Genomic DNA, 21,934 nt, shown 5'->3' with positions numbered 1-21,934 from the left:
CCCTGGAAGTGTCCAAGGCCAGGTTGGATGGGGGTTCTATGGAAGGTGTCCCTGCCCGTGGCAGGGGGTGGAACTGGATGAGCTTTAAGGTCCCTTCCAACCCCAACCAGTGTGTGATTCCATGACCACCCCAGGAACGTGTCTGCTGGCAGAGCTGGGGAGACAGTGGTGAGAGAACAGCCCTGGGCTCAGCTGGGCACCAGCTCAGGGCACTGGAGGTGTCAGGCTGAGTCTGTGTCGTTGTAACTGGGACATTTTAGCTTTGCAGTGCCATGCAGACCCCCAGGTGTGTGCTGGGTCCTGCACAGAGGGGCATGTCTGCAGTGTGGGGTCTCAATGTGCAGAGTTTGGGGACCCCTCCCTTGATGTGCTGTTCTCTGGGAGCTCCTCAGCTGATCTATGGACTGCAGAGCCCACAGGCCCTCCTTGGGTGGTGTCTGCTGGGTAACCAGGAGCTCTGCTTGGCCAAACCCCTTGCCTGTCATCTCCTCCTGCTCCTGGGCACTGTGGGGCTGGGTCTGAGCCCAGGGGTGAGCTGTGCCCATGGAGCAAAAGGAACCTCTTCCTGCAGCTCTCCCCTGGCTATAACAGGGCCTGTTTGGGGCTGTTGTTGGCCAGTCTGGGCCCTTCCCTGCAGTCCACGCTCTGTGTTTTCCCCCTGCTCTCCCACAGCAGAGTGCTGGGGGTGCCCCAGAGCCGTGGGCTCACACAGCACCTGCAATAACATGTTTTTCCCAGCTCTGGGGGAAGGCAGGCGGGCACAGAGCCACTGGCAGCCACTTCAGTCGCTGCTGTATCTGGTGGCAAACGCCCCCTTCACGCCATCTGCATCCTCCTTTCCCAGCACCGTGAGATTAAACCCTGTTTTCTCTTTGTAAATATTGGCAGGGCCGGGGCAGCCTCCCTGAATGAAAACAATGGTGGGGAGGCCAGTTCCCAGCGTGTGCAGGGCCTGGCACAGCCCCTGCTCACCCACCTCCTGCCCCAGCTCCCTGGGGGTGGGCAGCTGGGTCCCCAGCGTGGACACAAGCTTATCCCATATCCCAGCCCTTCATCTGGCTGGATCCCAAAGGACTTTGCAAGCAGGAGCCTGGGCTCTGGAGGCAGCTGGGGGTGCTCAGCCCCTGGGGGCTGGGTTGCCACTGTCCCCAGCACAGTTGAACATTATTTGGGGGGAGCAGGTTGGTGGATGTACTGCAGTACCACAGCTGTAGTGATGGGACAAGGAGTACAGATTGAAAGAGGGCAGATTTAGGTTAGATATCAGGGGGACATTTTTTACTGTGAAGGTGGTGAGGCCCTGGCACAGGTTGCCCAGGGAGTCTGTGGATGCCCCAACCCTGGCAGTGTTGGATAAGGCCTTGAGCAACCTGTGGGAGGTGTCCCTGGCAGGAAGGGTTGGGACAAGGTGATCTTTAAGGTCCCTTTCAACTCCTTACCATTCCATAATTCTGTGGAAGAGGGAGAAACAGAGCTCCTCCCTCGGGAAATGTGTGTTGGAGAGGTTCAATGTGAGGGAATAAAGGTCTGGGATCTCACTACACAGAAATGATGGTAAAATATGTCCAGCTTGGAGAAATGCAATTTTGGCTGTTCATGTCCCCCCTCAGCCTTGCACACCATGCTGGGGTAGTTGCCTTTCTCTGACTTTTGGACCAGAGGGCAATCTCCTCTCCTGGCTGTAGTATTCCCAGGTGGCTGGGGCAGGGAGTCTGCAACTGGCTGAGTTGGAGGGAGGGAGGGAAAGGGGCACTTTGCTCTCAACAGCCAGCAGGAGCTGAGCATGGCTGGATGTAAATTCAATCAAAGAGATGGACTGTAATTGAATCAGAGAGGGGCTGCAGGGCAGGGGTAGGTGAGCTGCCGTCTGTCACCAGCAAGGGGATATGAGATGTCCTTGGAATTGCTTTCAGCCTCGCTCCAGGGGAATCACAGGAGCTCTGGAGGGCTGGGAATGTGCAGTGGTTGCAGCATCAGTGTGGGCACTGTGCTCCTTGCAGCTGCACTGATGGATTTTGGGCTCTGCTCAGCTCTTGCTTCCTTTCACTTCTGGCCCCAAGCGCCGTGAAATGCCAGCCTGGATTTCCATCCCAGCACATGGGTACCCATCCTCTCCTCTGAAAGTGGGGACAACTGGACACCTTCCTAGGGATGAGTGGGTAGCACAGTGGTGCAGCCTGGGGAACTGCTGGCATGGGAGTGGGAGAGACTGGGACATCTGGGATGGGAAAGAGCCCCGTGACACTCCAGGGATGCTCAGAGCATCACTGCCACCCAGGATCTGGGGAGTGAGGGGCAGCCCCACCACCCTGTGTCCCTGAATCCCAAACCTCTCTTCATTCTGAATGTGCCTAGGAATTTTCATGCATTTGCAGTGTTTAAAGCCTGTTCCTGCTTTAAATTTGCTGCTTTAATCTGGAATTAATGTGTTGATGTCCAGACATAAGAAAGCCCAAACCTTGTCTTTCATGGAAGTCTCCTTGGAGGGCCAAAGGACCCAACCAGAGATCCCTTTCCCTGGAGGTGGCGTGGGAGCTTGGTTTATTTACCACTTCAGAAGGGATTTTGGATTAAACATGAATGAATTCACATCCAATGCAAACAGTGATTTAAATGGTGTGACTAAAGAGCATTTCCCCTTTTGGCTGTGTTGTGTCTCTGGAGTCACAAAGCTGCAGGTTCTCTCTGACCTTTCTGGGAAAAAAACAGGCTATTGGGGACCTGCCCTTCTGGAAGGAAATTCTAGGGGGAAAGGAAAGGCCTTTTTTCATGCCCCTTACTGAAAGACACTTTTTTCTTTCTTTGCAGTCTGTCCTAAAGTCCTGCTTTTGGTTTTGTTTTTTTTTTTTTTCTTTTCCCATCTGGCCACAGAAGGAGAAGATCCAGCCTTGGGCATTTCTGGACCCTTTATAAAGCAAAACCTGCAAAATCCCAGCAGGCAGCAGATGTTACTAATGCTTAATTTTTAGCATGAAAGAGAAGCAGTTTGAGGGCTGGGAGACAGTTGCTGAGAGAACTTGGTCAGAAAGTTCCTTAAATGAGTGAGATTTGGCCCAAAGAAAACCTGTCCAAGAGGAACAAGTGTATCAAAAAGGACATGTGCAGGGAAGGGGCTGTGGCACAAGAGAAGGTGGGCTTAGCCAGGATGATTTCCCATAATTTCTTGTAATTCCTTGCTCACAGAGAGTGTGTGACCAGAGCTTCATCCCCAAATCCACCCTGAAGTGTGCATGAAGTGAGGAGCAGGATGGGGAGGCTGCTCTGGAGCCTCCCTGAGCTCAGTCTTTCCTCCCTGCCCCACCCAGCCCGAAGGCTCTTGTTCTCTTCAGTTCATGCTCCAGTGCCTCATTTATGTTTGCATATGGCAAAGAGCAATTTCCACCCTCTAAATTAGCTTAATAGACACTCAGGTGGCACAGGGTGCAGAGCTGCTGGTGCTGTGCCCGTGCTGTACCACTGCACTCCTGCCCTGAAGGCAGGGTCAGCTCCCCTGCACCACTCAGCCCTTCTCCCTCTCTCTGGAGGAGATGCCACTGGGAGCTGATTTCCCTCTGTTTTGCTCTCTCTGCCCAGAGCACAGGACACGGTGTGAGCTCTCCTGTTAGACCCACGCTCCTCTGATGTGGTGTGTGGGGAGCAAGGAGTTTGCAAACCCAGCCAGGGCCTGCGACACACAGCTAATGACCTTCTCCCTGCCTGTGTTTCCTTTACGTCAGAAGTCGGAGTGCTTATTAAGTTTGGAGGCTTACTCCCAGGAGCAGAAGAAGAGGATCTGCTGGTGTCTGGCTGAGAACATCACCAAGCAGCAACATCCGGCATCAGCTCCTACGGAGAGCAAGGTAAGAGAGCCGGGCGGGAGCTGGAATCCCTGCTCGGAGCGTCGGGGGCTCGGCCTGCGTGGGGGCTTTGCTCTGGTGCTGCTCCAGCCAGGAGGGCACTGCTGGAGGCTGTTTGTTTGCCAGGTGAGGAGTGAGTTTGTGTTCAGGCGCTGCTGTGTCTGCAGCTTCCTGCCCTGCTCGGGGGAGCAGTTACTGCATTTGCATCCTCTGGCTGGGGCCGGGCCGACACCTCCCAGCATCTCTATTTGCACAGCTGAGCCCGTGCAGCCTGGTGTCCAGCCTTCCCCCAGAGCTCGGCTCTGGGGCAGGACTGGGAGCAGAGGGAGAGGCTCAAACTGTGATTTCTGGGTCCTGATTAAAGGCTGAGGTCATGGGAGTAGCGGTGCAGAGATTTGCCCCCTCTGTGCCCTCGGACGGGCTCAGGTGTTTGATCTGGATCCCACAGGTGGCCCCAAAGCACAGAGGTCATTTGGTGGGTGCTGTTTTTCGTACCTAGCGAGGCAGCCCCAGCACTTTTCCTACACTGAAGCGCTTCAGCCTGGCTCGAGAGCGCTGTCTCAGCAGCTCTGACAGATGGATGTGTGTTGGAGGGGTTTGAAGCACTGTCAGGCACACCTGCCCTGCATGGCTGTCCTTAACACCCCTGTCTGCCTGGCTTCGGGGCTGGGGCTGCCACCATGGAGCTCTCTGGGACAGGGGCAACCTCTGCTGGAGTCATCTCGTCCCCTGGGGGTCGGGTTTGGATTGTTGGTGGGTGACCCGTTGCTCTGGCAGAAGAGAAACACACTGTGCTGAGCGCTTGAAGAGCTCTGGGTGAGGCAGATGAGGGTAAAACCCCCGGATCTCTGCCTTGGCTGGTGTGTGGTGGAGGAGCAGCCCCTGCCCCACGTCATGGTGTGGGTGCAGCGTGGGCTGGGTGGCCCCGAGGAGGTGACTCGGGAGGTGACTCGCTCTCGGTACCCGCGGGCGCAGCAGGAGCCGGGGGCAGGGTGACGTGGCTTTTGCTCTGCAGCCTCCAAACTGGGTCAGCACAAACATCTCTGCAGGAGACAGAGCCTCCGGATTCCTTTTCCTGCACGTTTCAGGAGGACTAAAATAGCAACAGCTCCCAGAGCCTGAGAACAGCGTTACCAGCCAAGGCTCCCGCACCGCTGACGGCCCCAGGCGGCTGATTCAGACTGACACGGCTCTGCACCCTCCTCCTTCCCTGTGCTGCATCCTGCTGGCACAGCACTGTGCCCAGGCAGGGGGTCCCTGTTGGCTTGGCATGGGGGGCACCATGTGATGGGGCTGCTCTGGGGGCCTTGGCCTGGCTCTGTGCTCGGCTCTGTGCGATCCAGCCACGGGCCGGGGATCATGTGCAGGGACATGTTCCGACCTGAGCATCTTAAAGACATCCTAAAAGGGTGGCTCTCCATCATGACAGGTGTTCTGGGACTGTTTGGGCTTTCAGGGCTGTTTGCCCTCCCCATCCCAGACTCTGTTCATGGCAGGGTGTGGGGCTGTGGCTCAGAGCAAAGCCCTGGAGTGTCTGCTCCCCGAGTTGTAGGAGCCTGGCTGCTGGACAGGTGAAAAAATACTCTAGAAGACATCACAAACCTTTTCAAGGCTTTTCTGTGCCTCAGTAGGCAAGAGGGTGTTCCTTGGGTGCCGTGGAGAGCCAGGGTGGGCTTTTCAATGCTGTGACAAAGGGATTTTGTCTTAACTTGCCAAAGCTGATGGAAATCCCACTGGTGGGGTCCATGGCCAGGAGGGAGAAAAGGAGCATGAGAGCAACCACCAGGCACTTCACTGAGTTCATAGCACCAAATCCCATCCCAGCAAGGTGTAAAGTGCTCAGGATGCAATTTTAAAGCAAACCTGATGTGAAATGCAGGAGGGAGCAGCATGAGGAAGGAAGAGCAGCCCTGCATGGGGCTGCAGCTCCTGAGGGAACAATAAAGGTTGTCAGAGCAGAGTGGGCACACAGGGCAGGAGCCTGAGCTGCAGCTGGGGCTGTGCCCAGGCTGCACCACAGCTGGTTTGTCGGGGCAGACTGCTCAGGGGGTGCCAGTGCAGCGGGAGGCAGGAACTGGGATAATCTGTTTCTTCTTGCAACTGATTCATCCCTTTGCTTACAAGTCATTTGATACTAGGGCTATTTAGGGGAAAAACCCAGACAAATTAAGCTGGAAACATCAGCCTCGACAGGAATCTGATTTGCAAAGCCTTCAGAACTGCTCCAGCTCAGCAAGGGGCAGCTCGTCTCGCTGTGGCGGAGGGGATGTGGGCTGTGCTGTGTGATGTGAGCCAAGGGCTGGCACAGCCCCTGTGCCAGGCAGAGATGTGCCATGTGCCAGCTGTGCACTGGAGCCAGAGAAAGGGACACTGTCTGAGCAGCCAGCAGCTCCTCAGGAGCCCCCGTGGCTGCCACATTAGTGTGTGAGCTGGGAACAGCTCTCGCTTCAACCTGCTCAGAAATCAGATCAATTTGGGGCTTTGGGATGGTACCTCTTGTGTTTCGATTCCCCCCTGAGCCCTGCCCGGGTAGGGCAGCACGGGAAGGTCCCTGTGGCTCAGGGACGTGGCTCTGCAGAGCTGTCAGTGCCTCTGGCAGTGTCTCCTGGGAGGATGGTGTCAAGCCTGGAGGATGATCCCTGTATGGGGTCTGTGTTGGCACTGCTGCTTTCAGAACAGCTGGTTTTGGAGCAGAGCTGCAGTTTCTGGGAGGCACGAGCACATGGTGCATGTAGCATCCACTTCTGGAGATGTAGGAGGAGAAAGCCATGAGGGATACAGCTGTGTTCCCACTGGGCTTTTCCTGCCAGAGTCAGTGCAGAGGAGCTCCAGGGATAACTGTGGCTGTCAGTGAGGTCTGGCTCTCTATCCCTGCTGTCCAGGACATGTGGTGGAAGTGGGGTTTCAGTGGCTTCTCTGCTGCCCCTATAAGACTTGAGTGAATTTCCCTGAGCTGCAACCCCATCCTGTCAGTGACAGCAGGTCCCAGGAGTTGTTCTGTAGATCTTTAATCCATCAGCAGGGCCTTCCCCCCTCTCACCCTCAGCTCCACATCTGCCCCAGGATGCTGCTCCCTGTCCTGTGCCTGTGCTGAGCAAGCACCTGGAAAACACATTCCCAGGGTGACACAGCTCGGCAAGAAACGTTCCCAAGCGGGGATGTGTGGAGCCTGGAGCTGGGCTGGGGCTGTGAGGAACCACAGCCATGGCAATGTGATTATGGCAGAGCAGCTTTCTGCATTAACTGAGTTAGTGAGGCGGCCTCCGTGGGCTGGGTGATGACTGTCTGGTCCACCCTCCATCCCTGCACTGGGCCTGCTCCTAGCCCGGATTGCATTAACATGACAGAGGAGAGGGCAAACTGCAGGGCAGGGGCAAGGGCAAGGCACAGGGGCTGGAGCTGCTCCAGCTGCTTTGGCTACGAGGGAAAAGGTTTAGCGTCAGGACCCCCTGCATGTAACGGACCTGCTGCCACCATCTGATTCTCACTGCTTGTTTCTTTGTGTCTTCCACACTCAGAACGGCTGATTACTCTTCCTTCTGACTCCGTGACCTGAGATTACCTCGGAGATGATGGCTGGCTGTGTCTGAGAGATGCAGATTACCCTTAAGCTAAATAATTACGGACACTCGGTGGTGTGGACTTTGGGAGTCCAGGACGGGTGCTCCCCTTGTTTCCCGAGGGAGGTGGTGGATGCTCAGCACTTTCCAAAGCCTGGCTGCCGTCCCTCTCCCGTGGCTGCTGACGGTGTGAGCAGGCGTGGACCGACCCTGCGCCCCGGCCCTTCCTGGCAGCGCTGGCTCCGGTGCTGGGAATGAGCCGCCGGTGGGATGCGCGGCCGGGGGGGCCCGGCCGGCCCCTTGCTGGCCGTTCCTCTGCTCAGGAAGGGCAGGGCTGTTTCTCTCACTATTTACAACGTGCTTGACAAGTGCGAGTAAATGAGCTGTCAGCAAAAGCAAACAGTGTGTAATCGAGGGGTGATTGAAAGCAGGGCCGGCGGGAGGGGCGGGAGGGGCGGCCGTGCCCCCCGGGCGCCTGCACCGTGAGGACTGTCCAAGAGGGGTGACCCCTCTCCTATCCCATGCCCTGCCTCCTCTTCCTCGCCCTGAGCACCCCCGTGTGCCCCATCCCGCTCTGCGCCCGTGTCCCTCTGCAGCCCCTGTTCCCTGGCACCTCCCTGCTCCAGTAACACCCATTTTCCACACACTGCAGCGTCTCCCAGACCTTCCTTTGGATGGTGGCCATGGACACACTTGAGCTGGCACAGCAGGGGCTACTGGCGTGGGGGTGGCTGTGACAAGCCCTCGGGGACAAGGTGCTTGAGACAAGATTCGGAACAGGTGGGGTGAATGTCCCTCTCTCTGAGCAGGGTGCTCCACTCAGTTCAGTGTAGCCAGAGTGTGACTGACTGTCTGTTTGAGGGGGAAGGAGGGGAGGATTTTGTACCTTCCTATTTTATTTTTGGCCCAAAGTCTTTCCCTTTTGGGCTGGGAACCTGCTGCCCTGTCTGTGCCAGCTCTGCTCCAGGGGGTTCACATGCTGCACATGGCCAAAGGTGCAGGAAACCTGGATCTTCACCAGAGCCTGCTTTCCTTCCATGGTGCCAACACCAGAGGCTGAGCAGGGCTGGGCATGTCACAGCAGCACCTGGAGGGCCAACCACACCCTGTCCTGTCCCAGCACCTCGTTTGTACTGTCAGGGTGCTCAAATTGGGGAGGAAACCTTCAGATTGATTCTGCCCCAATAAGAGTTTAAGCATGAGCCGGCAAGACTTTAAGCCAGGTCACAAAAATAAACCAAAACACAGCCCAGCTCTTGCCCTGGGCTGGAAAAACTCAGTACCAAGGACAGCCAAAGGCTGCTCCAGTAATGCCATGAATTTGGGAGGCTGTGGGACCAGAAATGCTCTTCCTCTGTGAGTCAGACTCCAGCTCAGCTCTGTCCACTGAAATATCTGGAGGAAACTGTCCCTGCCAGAGATCCCTGCACAAAGAGAGTCCTTGTGCACAGTTGGCACATGGATCTCCCCCTCAGCACCTGGCAGGCCCAGGGCAGGACAATGTGCTGACTTTAATTAAGCAGGGACAGGAGTTGCAGAGGTAGCAGTGGGTGTGACACAGCTGTAAACACGACAGAAGTAGATGCAGTTTGAGGTACCCCAGATCAATCCGTCCTGAGTCATATTCTTGCTGGGTTTGTAGCCCTCTTTCATGGGAACAAACCCCACATGCTACCAGGGCACAGAAGGCTGGGAAGGGTGGGGTGGTGTTACAGCTCCCAGTGAGGCTTCAAAGCCCATCTGTCCTTCATGAATTTAAGGACCCTCCCTCTGCAGTAGCCTGTTTATGCCCCACAGTGCAGGTGACCCCCAAGACTGGGGGGTCCTGGGGCTGATCTTCCACCTCGTCATTCCCTCCTTGCATAGAATCCCAGACTGATTTGGGTCAGAATGGATCTTAAAGATCCTCCCTCCCTGGGCAGGGACACCTTCCACTTATCCCAAGTTGCTCCAAGCCCCATCCAACATGGCCTTGGACACTCCCACGGATGGGGCAGCCACAGCTTCTCTGGGCAACCTGTGCCAGGGCCTCCCCACCCTCACAGGGAACAATTCCTTCCTAGTATCTGATCTAAACCTGCCTTCCTTCAGCTTAAGGCCGTTCCCCCTTGTCCTGTCCCTCCAGGCCTTTGTCCAAAGTCCCTCTCCATCTCTCTTGGAGCCCCTCTGTGTACTGGAAGGAGCTCTAAGGTCTCCCCAGAGCCTTCTCTTCTCCAGGCTGAGCAATTGCACATCAGTTGCTTCCAGCCCTGAGCACAAGAACACGGCCCAAAGCCCCAGGGGGCTGGGATGTGCTGGCCACTCCTGTGGGGCTGGATGGGATGCTGGGCTGGGATGCTGGGCTGGGATGCTGGGCTGGGATGCTGGGCTGGGGTACCGCTCTGTTGATCGTCTCCCCATCACCAAACCCTGGCTCCTTTGCTCTCACTGTCCAGCCCTGCCAGCTCTGGGTGCTGGCCCTGGTGGCCTGGAGGTGCTGGGGGCTCCCAGCCCAGGGGAGCCACTCCCTCGGCCCCAGAGCCGCTGGTTCACGGTCCCAGAGCCGCTCACGGTCCCTGCGGCAGCCGAGCGTGTGCCGGCAGTGAGGGGGGTGGGGAGCAGATGGGCCACCCGAGAGCCACAGCTCTCGCTTCATTTGTTCGTTTGCTTAGCTGGGCTCCGGAGCCATCAGGAGAGCAGACCTCTCCTCCCCTCCGGCAAACAGCGGCTCCTGTTTCTCCGGGAGATGTTCTCCCAGCTGCAGCCGGCGGCACCAGTGATCTCGCACCCTCCCCGAGCAGGAGGGCTCGGGGGGTCAGCGGGGACACGAGCAGCCGCCAACACTCCCATCATGGCCAGAGGCATTTTGAAACCCTGGAAGGTCTGTTCCTGTGAATCCCCAGAAGGGCTGGGGAGAGGGGGAGCGCCGGCAGGAGCGGCGCCGGCAGCCGGGGGGGCTGAGCCATGTGAGATCATTTGCACGGGGTGGTCAAAGGCACAGACTAAGTGCTTTGAGCCAGCGCTGCTGTGATTTAATGAAGGTACTGGAAGTGCTTTGGCGCAGTGCTGCTGGCTGAGCACTCCTGTGCCCAACAACTCCTGTTTCGGGGAGCTGCCCCTGCTCTTCCCTTCCAGCCTGGTGAGGGGCTGTGAGCGTGTGGTTGGGCAGACTGGGGTGTAAAGCGCAAGTTACTCCTTGCAAAAGTTACTCAAGCCCTGATATCTTTGCAAAGTCAAAGGATCTATTCGAAATGCCAGGGGGCTTTGGGTGGTGATGCCCAGAGTGGTGTGGGACTGGAAGGCAGAGGTTCCTCCCACCCCCAGGGCATCCTCTGGCCCTCTGTGAGTCTTGGTGTCCTGTCCCGCAATGAGCACCTTCCTGATGGAGCAGCAGGGCAAGGCTTGCCAGCACCATTGCAGGAGGGCTCTGTGTGGCTTCGGAGACACCAGTATTGGTTTTGGTGCCATTTGGGATTCCTCTGTCCTGTGTGTGGCTCTGGCCATGGCCCTCCTGGAGCCAGTTGCAGCCGAGCTGCTTTACCAGATCCCCTCCTCTCAGTGGATGTTTCCTTCCAGCGATCTCTGCTGGCAGCAGGAACAGCTTCCAGCGCCAGCCTCGTGGTCCTGTGTAAGTGGTGTTGGGATGAGTCCTTCCCAATGGCTCCGCAGTGGCTGAATGCATCTCATGCTCCAGCTGTCACCTCCCTCACCCTGCCCAGGGGACAATGCTCTGCCCCTGCTGACTGCGCTGTGGGGAGATTCCCTGGCTGAGCAGCACCGAGTCACCACGGCAGGGAAAGGATGCTGAGAGTGTGGGCTGAATGCCAATGGCAGGATCTGCTGCTTCCTGCCCCTTCCCCACCCCTCTGCTTTTTTACTGCCAGGGATATTTATGGCCCAGACATCATCTCACCAGCTCCGGTCCCACCGCGCTCGCCCTGTGCCCGGGTCGATGAGGCTGCAGGCAGGAGCTGGTGCCCAGCCTGGGAGCTGTGTCACCATGAGGGACACAGCGTGGTGGCTCTGGGCAGGTTTGGGTGGTGGCTGCTTCACTCCTGTGAGAGAGGGACCAGGGAACCCTGGGCTGGGGTGCTCTGAGTCTCAGGGACAGCTGGGCACCCACAGTGTGGTGACATCCCGTGTCCCACAGACCTGCAGCCAGCCAGGTGGCCTCGGGGAGGAATCAGGCACAAACCCCAGCAGGCCCAGCTCCCTTCTCCAGTGCAGGCAGGATAGGTGCTGAGCACAGCCCTGGGGTGGCCATGTCATGTCTCTGCTGTCCATGGTGACACTGTATAGCTGAGCTCAGCTCTGTATCCAGTGACTTGAGGTGAAGGAGCTTCTACATTTCCTGTGCCACTGTAACTGTGAGGAAAAGGAGGCACATTTCCTCTGCTCCATCCCAGGAGCATTCAGGAGGCTGCAGCTGGCTGGGAGCAGGGGGATAGGAAGTGCTGGAGGAGGGCTGAGCACAGCTTGTCACCGTGACAGTGAGGACCCATCAGTGAACGGTGGCCGTGGGGCAGATAACCAGCAGCTCCTCTGTGAGAGTGGCTGTGCACACCCCTCACTGTGCACACCCCTCACTGTGCACATCCCTCACTCTGCACACCCCTCACTGTGCTCTCTCCCTGTAGCCGTCAGGACAACTTGCCTGTCTTGGTCAATAAAGTGTAATCCCAGGAGGAGAAATGCCCAGGGAAGGCAGGTGGGTCCCCAGCCCGGTGTGTATGGGGGTGTCACGAGAGGGCACTGGCCCTGGTGGGAGAAGAGGAGGGGCAGATGGTCAGGCAGGGGCTGTCCCCTGGATGGAGACCACACACCACCCTGCCCATTTATCCTCCCTGTCGCTGCCCATCAGGGCCGAGCTGCTCACAGGGGTTGTGGTGCAGAGGGCAGAGCGCCCCACTGCAGAGCATCTCCTGCTTCAGAGCTGTCCCTTTGCCACAGAAATCGGTTTGGGAAAAAAACCACCTGCGAACTTGCAGCAGAGTTTCATTGAGCAGAAGCACCGGGACCGATCTGCGCTCGGTGTCGCTCGGGGGCACAGGGCAGGAGCAGGGGAGCTGTGACAGCTCTCAGGGTGATGTATGGCTCTTCCCCGAGGCAGAGCGGCCGTCCACTGCCATCAGCAGGTAATAGTTACCTCCAGGGAGTGCTGGCAGAGCCGTAAATAGCACGAGGGGCACGAGGGAGCCGTGTCTGGGAGAGGCTGGGGCGGCTTCAGCTGCTGCTTGACACGGACATTAATAACGGCGGGGGCAGAGCCAGCGCTGCGCCAGCATCCACCGAGCCGGCGCTGCGGGCACATGGCGGGGCCGGGGCTGCCGGGGGGAGCTGCTGCTCGCTTGGCCCGCGCTGCTGGGATGCAACTGAGAGCCTGCATTTGGTAGGTTTTGCTTTCAGAGGCTGTGGCCCTCGGGCTGGACCCTTTGCTGGGCAGGATCTGCGCACAGGGTGAGGAAGCGGCGTCGGGAGCGCTGATGTCCTTGTAGATCCAAGGCGTCTGCTCTGCTCCCTGCGCTGTTCCCCCTGAGCTGGGCTGGTTCCTGCTCTCTCCTGGGGAACCTGTGGCTCCTGCCCAGTTCATTTGCTGCCAGGCTGGGCTCGAAGGGTGGGGAACGAGCATCTGGGGGGAGCGAAGGTGCCTTTGTAGTGACGGGGACTTTTTGAGGTTCCTGTTCAAATTTGGGCTGTGCCGTTGGCATTGTCTGGCTCTTTCTGTGGGATCAGCATTGCAATGTGCTGGCAACGTGGGCTTTCTGCTCCGGGACTTTGACAGCCCTTTGGATACCCTCTGTGCCCTGGCACTGGGGACCAACCAGCAAATCCAGCCCTTACCCCCGAAATCGGAGCCATGTGCTCGGAGCCTCGGCGGGGATGGAGGGCACCGGGCAGGGGATGGGTTGGGGTTTGGAGCCGGGACTGCTGGGCCAGCTGTGGTTGGAGGCCGGTAGCCGGTGCTGAGGTGGTCTCACGGCTCTGGTAACTCGGCGTGGGGAGGGCTGGCCCCGGGCTGTTGGCTGAACCCCTCCGCGGGCGCTTACACCGAACTGCGGGCTGCGAGGTTCACCTGCGGACGGGGCTCCCTCCCCCGCATCCTGCCGGGCTGCTGCCCTCGCCTAAGCGTCGGCTCCTGCTTCCCACCGTGTTTGGGGAGGGAGCGGCTCCGGGAGGGGCTCAGAGCAGCGCCGGGGGTGGGCGATGCCCCGGGCAGAGCCCCGTGCACGGCGACCCGCTGGGGGTGGAGGGCTGGGAATGGGGTCAGTGCAGGCTGCTGGCACGGGATCATTCCTCCCTCGGGGAGGCCTTTGCCTGCCAGGGCTCTGAGGCAGCTCAAGCCCAGGGTTTTTGGGGTGGTCTCCCATCGGAGCCGCACATCCCTCCCGGCTGCCCTGCCCCGGGCGCTGTCGGGTCCTGCTGTTTGGGTTTCTACACCCGCGCTGCTTTTGCTGTTACACTAATTGCTCTGTATCAATTATTCATGGATGCAGTAATGAAGCAGGGGCTGTGCAGTGAGCCCTGGGCTCTCTCTGGCCCCACAGAGCCACCGTGGCTCAGGAGGGCGAGGAGCAGAGTGCTTGGGGGATGCTCCTTGTGAGCGCTTTCAAAATGACTCCCCTGAAGATTTTCCTCAAGTTTTGGTAGTTCTGCTTTGCATTTCTGGCTTTATTTTCTTCCCCTCAGCCCCGTGCTGTGTTTTAGATGCTGTTCCCTGTAGCCATGACCTTCCTCGGGTCTCAGTGGTCACGTTTTAGATCCCGAGGTGCTCACCATCAATGGCTGGGGAGCGTTTCACAGTTCTGATCTGATGGATCTGGGCACAGTCTGTCCCATGCTAAGACCTGGAATTGTAATATTGTGACTGTAATATTTTCCTTCCTACTTCGGAAAGGTTGATGTTTCCCTGGGGGATGTAGGTGCTGTTTCCCTGCAATTCATCTGCTGTGGGGAGGGAGGGACATTCCCTCCAGCACAGGGAACCCACTGCCAGCAGCAAAGCTTTTACATGTCTCCCAAAACACCCCTGGATTGGGACTTGGTCTCGTTCCCATGGAGTTAAACGCTTTTGGGGGCAGGGGAGGCACCTTTGAGCAAAGGTAGATTGAAGAGGGTTGAAGAGGAGCTGGAGAGGTTCTTCCATGGGACACACAGAGGATGAGGCTGCCATGGTCTGGGGGCAGCCCATGAGATCAGCTCTTCCAGGATATCCTGGGAGGTTCATTCACTCCTCCAGGGTGAGAGTGCAGTTGGAGCCTTGTGTCCTTTGCTCTCCTGCTCACGTCCATGTCCATTACCTGCAGGGACTTCCCTGCTTTTCCCAATCCCTGATTTTGGCTGAGGAGGTACCTGGGTGCAGGGCAGCTCTTTGAGTTGTGTTTCACCTCCTCATCCTCATCAGTACCACAAGAGAAAGAAAAAACCTGAACATTCCCATCAGGAGCCAGGAAAGGCTGAATTCAATGTCCCTCTGTCCAGGCATTACTTGAGCCACTGTGGCTCCATGACTGTGAAGGGCAGAGGCTTTGAAATTAGAAGCTGAGAGCCTCAAAAAAAATCCCTGACCTCCCCCAAGCTGGGGATTTAAAGGAATGCCACATGTCATGGTCCTTCTGGCAGTGTGAGTGCTGGCAGCACCAGGGGAGGGCAGGACAGGCTCCAGCTCACAGCTGGGCTGTCTCCATGGCTGGTGTTTTCCCAGATGGAAATCCCAGCTGTGGGCCACCAGAAAGGCCACAGTATTTAAAAAAATGTTGTAGAAGTCGAGGCTGTGCTGATAAACTCACATCTGGTGGTTGAAATTTGCTCTGCTGGGGAACTAGAACATCCTAGTTGTGAGCAGATCAAAAAAACCCTGCTTGAATTACAGACCAAGGAGCAGAGGGTTTGCAGTACTTCTCACCTGTTTTGGTTTCAAGAAAACTTGAAAAAACACGAAAAAACTTGAATTTTTGTGTTAGTGAGTGATCCTTGGAGGCAAAGGTAGCTCAGGAAATGGGTTATAGGTGCAGGATTTTGGGATACTGGAGCAGGCAGGGCAGTGTTGGCTTTTTTTGGGGTGGGTTGAGGCTTGATCAATGGGGAGACCAGTGTCAGGGACTCTACTGCCATTGTTCTGGCCTCAGACCTATCATCCTCCTTCCCTAAAATCCCCCAAGATAGCCATCCTGGGGCCTGCTGGCAGCTCTTTCTTCTGCTTTCTCTTCCCCTTCTTGGGACATTCTGCCTTGGCCACTTAGAAACTGAAACAGTGAAGTGTGAGATCCTCCAGGCAGGATGTAAAGCCCCTGGGCTTGCCCAGCTCCAGAGAGGGAAACCCAGATGCTGGGATTGGGAAGAGCAACGTGTTGGGTGCAGGGAAAGCCGGATGCTGAGAACAGGGAAACCTCCACACTGAGGTCAGGGACACTCAGGTGTTGGGAGCAGCGAGCCCAAGACACTGCGAATGGAGAAATCCAGATGTTGGCTGCTGGCTCCTGAGCTACTGCTGCAGGGAGAGCATGGGATGCTTTGGATGGTGAGGTGGAAGGACAGCACCTCCCTGCTCAGACAGCACCAGGACGGCCTCCTGCTGCCTCCTCCTGCAGCCCCTTGGCCACAATGATGGTGAGAAGGTGCCAACCCAGGTACTGGAAAAGCTGCTAAAAGGCTCTGGGGAGACCTTGGAGCCCCTTCCAGTGCCTAAAGGGGCTCCAGGAGAGCTGGAGAGTGACTTGGGACAAGGGATGGAGGGACAGGACACAGGGGAATGGCTTCCCACTGCCAGAGGGCAGGGTTAGATGGGATATTGGGAAGGAATTCCTGGCTGTGAGGGTGGGGAGGCCCTGGCACAGGTTGCCCAGAGCAGCTGTGGCTGCCCCTGGATCCCTGGAAGTGTCCAAGGCCAGGTTGGACAGGGCTTGGAGCAACCTGGGCTAGCGGAATATGTCCTTGCCTGTGGATGGAACTGGATGACCTTAAATGTTCCTTCCAACCCAAACCAGTCAGTGTTCCTATGACACTTGGTCACAGCCCTGTCCTTGATGTCCCAAATCAGCTTTGGGCAGCAAGGTGGCCCTTGGCTTTGTGCTGATGAAGTCCCTGGTGCCTCCAGCCAGGCCCAGGCTGGCCGGGATGGCATCACTGCTGCCTCCTTCCCTGTCTCTGCCCCACATCAGGTGATGTTGAGCTGAGCTCAGCCATGGCCCTCCCTGTGCAGACAGGATTTCACAGCCCTGGTAATGCTCTCAGCCTGAGATGGAACCAACCCTCTCTCGGTGGTGAGGCTCCTGCTCATCCCCTCCATGCCAGAGAAGAGCAGCAGAGTCTCTGATTGAATTAGTGCAGGGATTTAATTTAATCCCCAAATGTCTCTCATTTTAAAGGAGCTGTTCATTTCCTTCTAGCCCCTTATCTGATGTGGGCATCCAGCAATATGAAGCAGAAGGACTGGACAGATAGGCAGCTGTTTTGGGAGGGGAGAGTTTTGTGGGGAGGGACTTGAAGGCTGTGTGGGTTTTTCCTCTAATTATTTCATGAAATAATGATGACAGTGATTACAAGACAAATAAAACATAAACAGCATCATTAAAGCACATGCTGGTGCAAATAGCATCCTTGCCTGGCAAGTCTGGAAACATTCCCTTTTCACAGGGAATTACTGTGGGGGCAGTGAAACAGCCCCAAGGACGGGGTCAGTGCAGCATCTGCTTTGTGCCTCCCTCCAAATCAGCTGTTTCATGGATGGGTGGATGTCACATATGGGGCCAAGGACATGATGGTCTCTGAATTTTAGTCTTCAGACTCACTGGGGGAGTTCAGGTGGTGCTGAATCACTGCCTGGGGTGAGACAGGCTGGGGGGGACAGAGCGGGTGCTCTCCGTGCTACCAGTGCCGTGGGGACACTGTGGGTGTGACAAAAAGGGACAAGGCACACACAGGTGGACACGTGTGAGCTCCTCTGTGTGCTGCACACTGGCTGTGGCACTAAACTCCAGCATCTTTCTGGAAACCTGGCTGGCTCTTTGACCCGTGAGCTCAGGCAGGTGCCCGTGGGTGCTGCCGGGTGCCCGCGGTCTCTGCGCTGTCCCCTCTGTGCAGAGTGGGGCTCACAGCCCTCCGGGGTGTTCCCTGGGGGTGTCACAGCCCAGCAGCAGCTCAGCATCTGCACACAGCTGCCTGGGGACAGCCAGGGGTGGGTTGTCATCCCCACACCCCTGTTCTGTCCCAGGGATGGTTCTCAGGGCTCTGCTGTTCACGAGGTGGGACCTCCAACAGGGATACAACCTCTGTCTGCTCCATGGGTGCCTCTTCCCAATGGGAGGTGAGGCCAGATGGGTCAATTCCCAGGGCTGCTTCTCTTTCTGAAGATGAAGTCAACTTAATTTATACAGAGGGGGTGGCTTTGCTTCCCCTTCCAGCTTTCTGGTTGCCATCAGGCTGGTGAAAAGGCTTGGACTCAGCTGGGAATACAGTGACTTCTTTTCTGGGTGAATTGTTACTTGGGGATGTTCCTGTGGAACAGCCCCTGGCCCATCCCTACAGGATCTCTGTAGGTGAGAATTGCTTCCCAAAGGGAGGGTTTTTCTCTCCTTTGGTATTCTTTCTTTGCTGAGCTGTTTTTACCCCTTCAGCTTAGATGGAAAAATCCCACAGGACCCTGCTCTGGCAGGGGAGGGCTCATCACAGGCTCCCTCCCCCTGCTCACAAAAAAAACCCCTTGGAGGTTTTTCCCTTCAGCTACTCCTGGTTTTTCCCTTTAAAAGGGCAGAGCTCCCTCAGGCCTTTCCCAGCAGCAGATGAAAGCTGGAAAAACCATCCTGAAGGTTTTTAAGCTGACGGGAGTGGCTGTGGTTTTGCAGGGGAGCCCCACAGCCGTGGTTGGGCTGAGCTTGGGCAATCCAGAGATGGACAGAGTCCAGCCTTTCCCTTCAGCATTTAATAACGTGGTGCAGGAGGGGCTGGAGCTGCTGGACAGAGCTGCTGGATGTCTCTGCTGCCCTTGGGGAAGATCCCTGCAGGGCTGAGCCCCTCCAGCAGCTCCCAGGAGACCCAGAGCCATCAGAATGAGGATGATGTGGCTGGAGCTGAGCTTGGCAGCACTGTTGGGCTGAGCCACCCGCCACTGGCACTCTGGGATTCCTCAAAACCCACTGGTGCTGCTGGGTGCTGGAGGGGGGAGCTGGGTGGCCCCATCCCTCTCCTGCCAGGTGGGAGAACCCAGTGCTCCAGGGATCAGGAGCAGCTGAGGCCAGAGCAGCTTGCCACCACCTGGGGACATGGGAACAATGCCATCCCACCCCCCCGGAGCACCGTTAGGGTTGTACACATTGGTGCCAGCCTTGGAGCTGGGATGTTAGGAGCAGAAAGGCTGCCCAGGCCAGGTGGCCAGAGAGATTTGGGGTGCTGCTGCCTTCATCCTTTCTTGTCTTCTCCTCTGGGCAGATGCTGGAGACAGACACGGAGAAGCCGGGGCAGATGCACTCGGAGGACGGGAAGGCAACCGTGGGTGATGCTCCTCCGGCTGCCGAGGCACCGGCTCCGGCCGAGCCCTGGGATGCCCTGGGAGCCACCCAGGGCCCTCTCCTGGCGGAAAAGCAGCCAGTGGCCGCTGCAAAGGGAGAGGAGCAGCCCGGCTCCCTGCCAGCCTTCGTCATCCCGGAGCTGCGCCTCGACAGCACCTTCAGCCAGAGCGTGGCCGGCGTGGCGGGCAGCACCACGGACGGGGAGGACGAGGACGAGGAGGAGGAAGATGATGAGGAGGAGGAGGACGAGGAGGAGGACAGTGACGAGCAGTACCTGGAGAGGAACGAGGTGAAGCGCAGCAGCATGATCGAGACGTCGGGCTGCCAGCCCGGGTACACGCTGAGCGTGCAGGGCTCCCTGCGGCGCCGCACCCACAGCGAGGGCAGCCTGCTGCAGGAGGCCAAGGGGCACTGCTTCACCTCGGACACCACCCTCAACTGCTCCGACAGCCAGGGCACCACGGCCCGCTGGGCACTGCCCTCCCCCAGGACCCTCAAGAAGGAGCTCATCAAGAACGGCGGCTCCATCCACCAGCTCACGCTGCTGTTCTCGGGCCACAGGAAGGTATGAGAGGGGTTGTTGGCTCCATGTGGCTGTGGGGGGGACACTCCTGGGATAGAGGTATCCTGGTATGAGGCCCATCACTCCATGGCCACCCCGAGGGGTCAGGAAGGGCCCTGCCACTGTCAGCCTGCTCTGAGAGATGTTTAACACCCAGGGATGTCACCCAGAGCCCGTGTGCTGGGGCTGTGGGTGGCATCTCCCACCAGTGTGTCCAGATCCTGCAGGGTCCTCTGTCCTGGGAAGCCACTCCCACTGAGACTGGTGGAGGCAGAGGTGTCTGTGCTTGCAGAGCTGCTCACAGCAGCAGTGAGGACAGGGAAAAGCTGGGCTGCAGAGAGACTCTGGTGACAGTGTTCCCCAGGGTGCAGGGGATGCCAGCAGCAGTGTGGTCTCTGCCCCACCAGCCCCTCGCACGGCTTTGAGGGGCCCATCTCAGAGAATAGTTGTGGTCAGCAATGATGTCTGACCCCACCATGAAGGAGGAGCAGCCAAGGCCGTGCTGAGGGAGCTCTGCACGGGACTGGTCTGGGGTGCTCCCTGTGCCCCCAGAGCAGAGCTGGCCTTGGCTGTGCTTTTGCAAGAAACAATGTGCTATTGCAGAGATCACACAAGGGAAGTGCTGCTGTTCCTGTTCTCCCTGGGTGACCCCGGGGGGTGCTGAGAGTGGCCTTCCCATGGCACCAGCCCCACACCCTGCTCTGCCCAGGGCCCTAGTGCTTGGCACAGGACTGCAGTGCATTGCTCAGGACCTTGTTGCCCAGCTCAGGATCTCGTTGCCCAGCTCAGGATCTCATTGCCCAGCTGAGGACCATGTCATGCCCCTCGGGATCACCTTGTAGAAAGCGGGGTCACATTTTGCTCCATGGAGGCTGGTACAGAGTCCTGGGGTTAAACCCACGCTCAGGTTAAACCCATGATGGGGTTAAACCATGGTGTGCTTAACCCTCTTCCTGCCAAGCTCTTGCTGCTTGAGAAGCCACCTCTGATGCTGTTTCCTGGAGCACTTTTTGTGCTCAGAGTCCCCTTCCATCTGGTGAGAGCCCTTCCCAGGCTGACAGACCACTCATACGGTGCTGCTGTGCCTAAAGGTAGCCCAAACCCTCTTGGAGGGTGATGTTTTGGGCTGGGGGGTTTAAACCTGCCCCCTTCCCTCCCCCGATCAAGAAAGGCCACCTTTGTGTCAGGGACACCCTCACTGCCTGTCGCAGACGCAGAGGGAGGTGGTGGCAGTGTCAGTGCCTGCTGATCGGTCCCGTCGGTGCAGCTGTGACAGTCCCTGGAAGGAGGGCTCACAGTGCCCCTGTGTGTGCAGCCCCGGGCCTGCAGCTCTGCCGCTGCTCCGGCGCTCCCGGGGCCGGCTGGGCTGTGTGACACTGCCGAGGGACAGTGGAAATGGACCCCACTCCTGCCCCGGGGGGCTCCGGCTGCACTTCCTGGGCTGATCTGGGTGGATAAACGGAGCTCCTCCAGGACTGAACTGCTCTGGTGCAGATGAGACCGGGATTTTTGGAGCAGGGATCGGGGAGCCTGTGCTGGTGGTGAGGGCAATGTGGTGGCTGCACCTCCTGCAGCTCCCGCTTCCAGCCCTGCAGCAACTCTGGCTGCCTGGAGCCTTAAGCCACTGCCCACGTACCCTCCTGGGGCACCCCTGCCTGTTCCCATTGCCCTTCTCCTGTTCTCCTGTTGCCCTGCTCCCACTGCCTGATCCCATGGGCTGCCTGCTCCCATCGCCTGCTCTTGTCACCCTCCTCCCACTGCTTGCTCTCATCACTCTGCTCCCGCTGTCCTGCTCCCACTGTCCTGCTCCCATCGCCTGCTCTGGCTGCCTGCAGAGGGTCCACAGTGGTCAGGGGAGCTGGGCATGGTCCTGGGCCACCACATGCATGGGATTTTGGGCTACTGCCACCCTCCTGCCTACACTTTGAAGGGACTTCTGTTGGGCTGTGCCTTTGAATAGTTTGATGAAACCTCCGAGGTTTTTGAAGCAGGACACTGATGTACAATTCCCATATGGATCCCCACCCAGCTGCCAAGCACCTTTGTGTCAGGGCCACCACATTCATCAAGGCTCTTGGTTGTTTTCCCCCTCTGGGATCGTTTCAGAGGGGCTCATTTCGTGTCCCTTTTCAGTGCCGCGGTGCCCGCTGTGCCTCCCCTCTCCCCTGCTCCCCGCGGCCGGGCTGGGAGGGGGTTGTTTTGGGAAGGCATTGTGGCCGGCAGCGCTGGGACTCCCCGGGCGAGCTCCGCCGCTGCCTTTTGTCCCCGAGCCTGTCCGGACAATGGCAGGAAGCGGCCCCGGCTGCGTGTGGCCCCGGCCGGGCCGGGCCGATGTGCCCGGGGAAGGTGCTCGGCGAGGGCCGCATTGTTCGGGGCCGGTGAACTCCGGAAAGCCGGGGGCAGAATGGAAGGAAGTGTCAGAAGCCCCGGGCCCGGCGCTGCGGGGCTCTGCAGAGGGTTCCCACGGCCCGGCCGCCGGGAGATGATCCTGGA

The 21,934-nt window shown here is 58.1% G+C and overlaps 1 protein-coding gene across 6 annotated transcripts in view; it reads left to right on the top strand.

Moving 5' to 3' along the window:
• RGS3 (regulator of G protein signaling 3) overlaps window positions 1–21,934 on the top strand; it is a 93,391-nt gene that overhangs the window by 63,770 nt on the left and 7,687 nt on the right. For all 6 annotated transcript variants that reach the window (XM_027687768.1, XM_027687766.1, XM_027687769.1 and 3 more), the window contains 2 exons: window positions 3,717–3,839; window positions 18,800–19,444. In XM_027687768.1, the coding sequence (XP_027543569.1) occupies window positions 3,717–3,839; window positions 18,800–19,444 (768 nt within the window). The remainder of the gene's footprint in view (window positions 1–3,716; window positions 3,840–18,799; window positions 19,445–21,934) is intronic.

This window comes from Neopelma chrysocephalum, unplaced genomic scaffold (genome assembly GCF_003984885.1).
Source record: "Neopelma chrysocephalum unplaced genomic scaffold, ASM398488v2 Primary Assembly neopelma1_74, whole genome shotgun sequence".
Lineage (NCBI taxonomy): Eukaryota > Metazoa > Chordata > Aves > Passeriformes > Pipridae > Neopelma > Neopelma chrysocephalum.
Note: the sequence above shows the minus strand (reverse complement) of the source record. Positions and strands in the feature narration are given on the sequence as shown.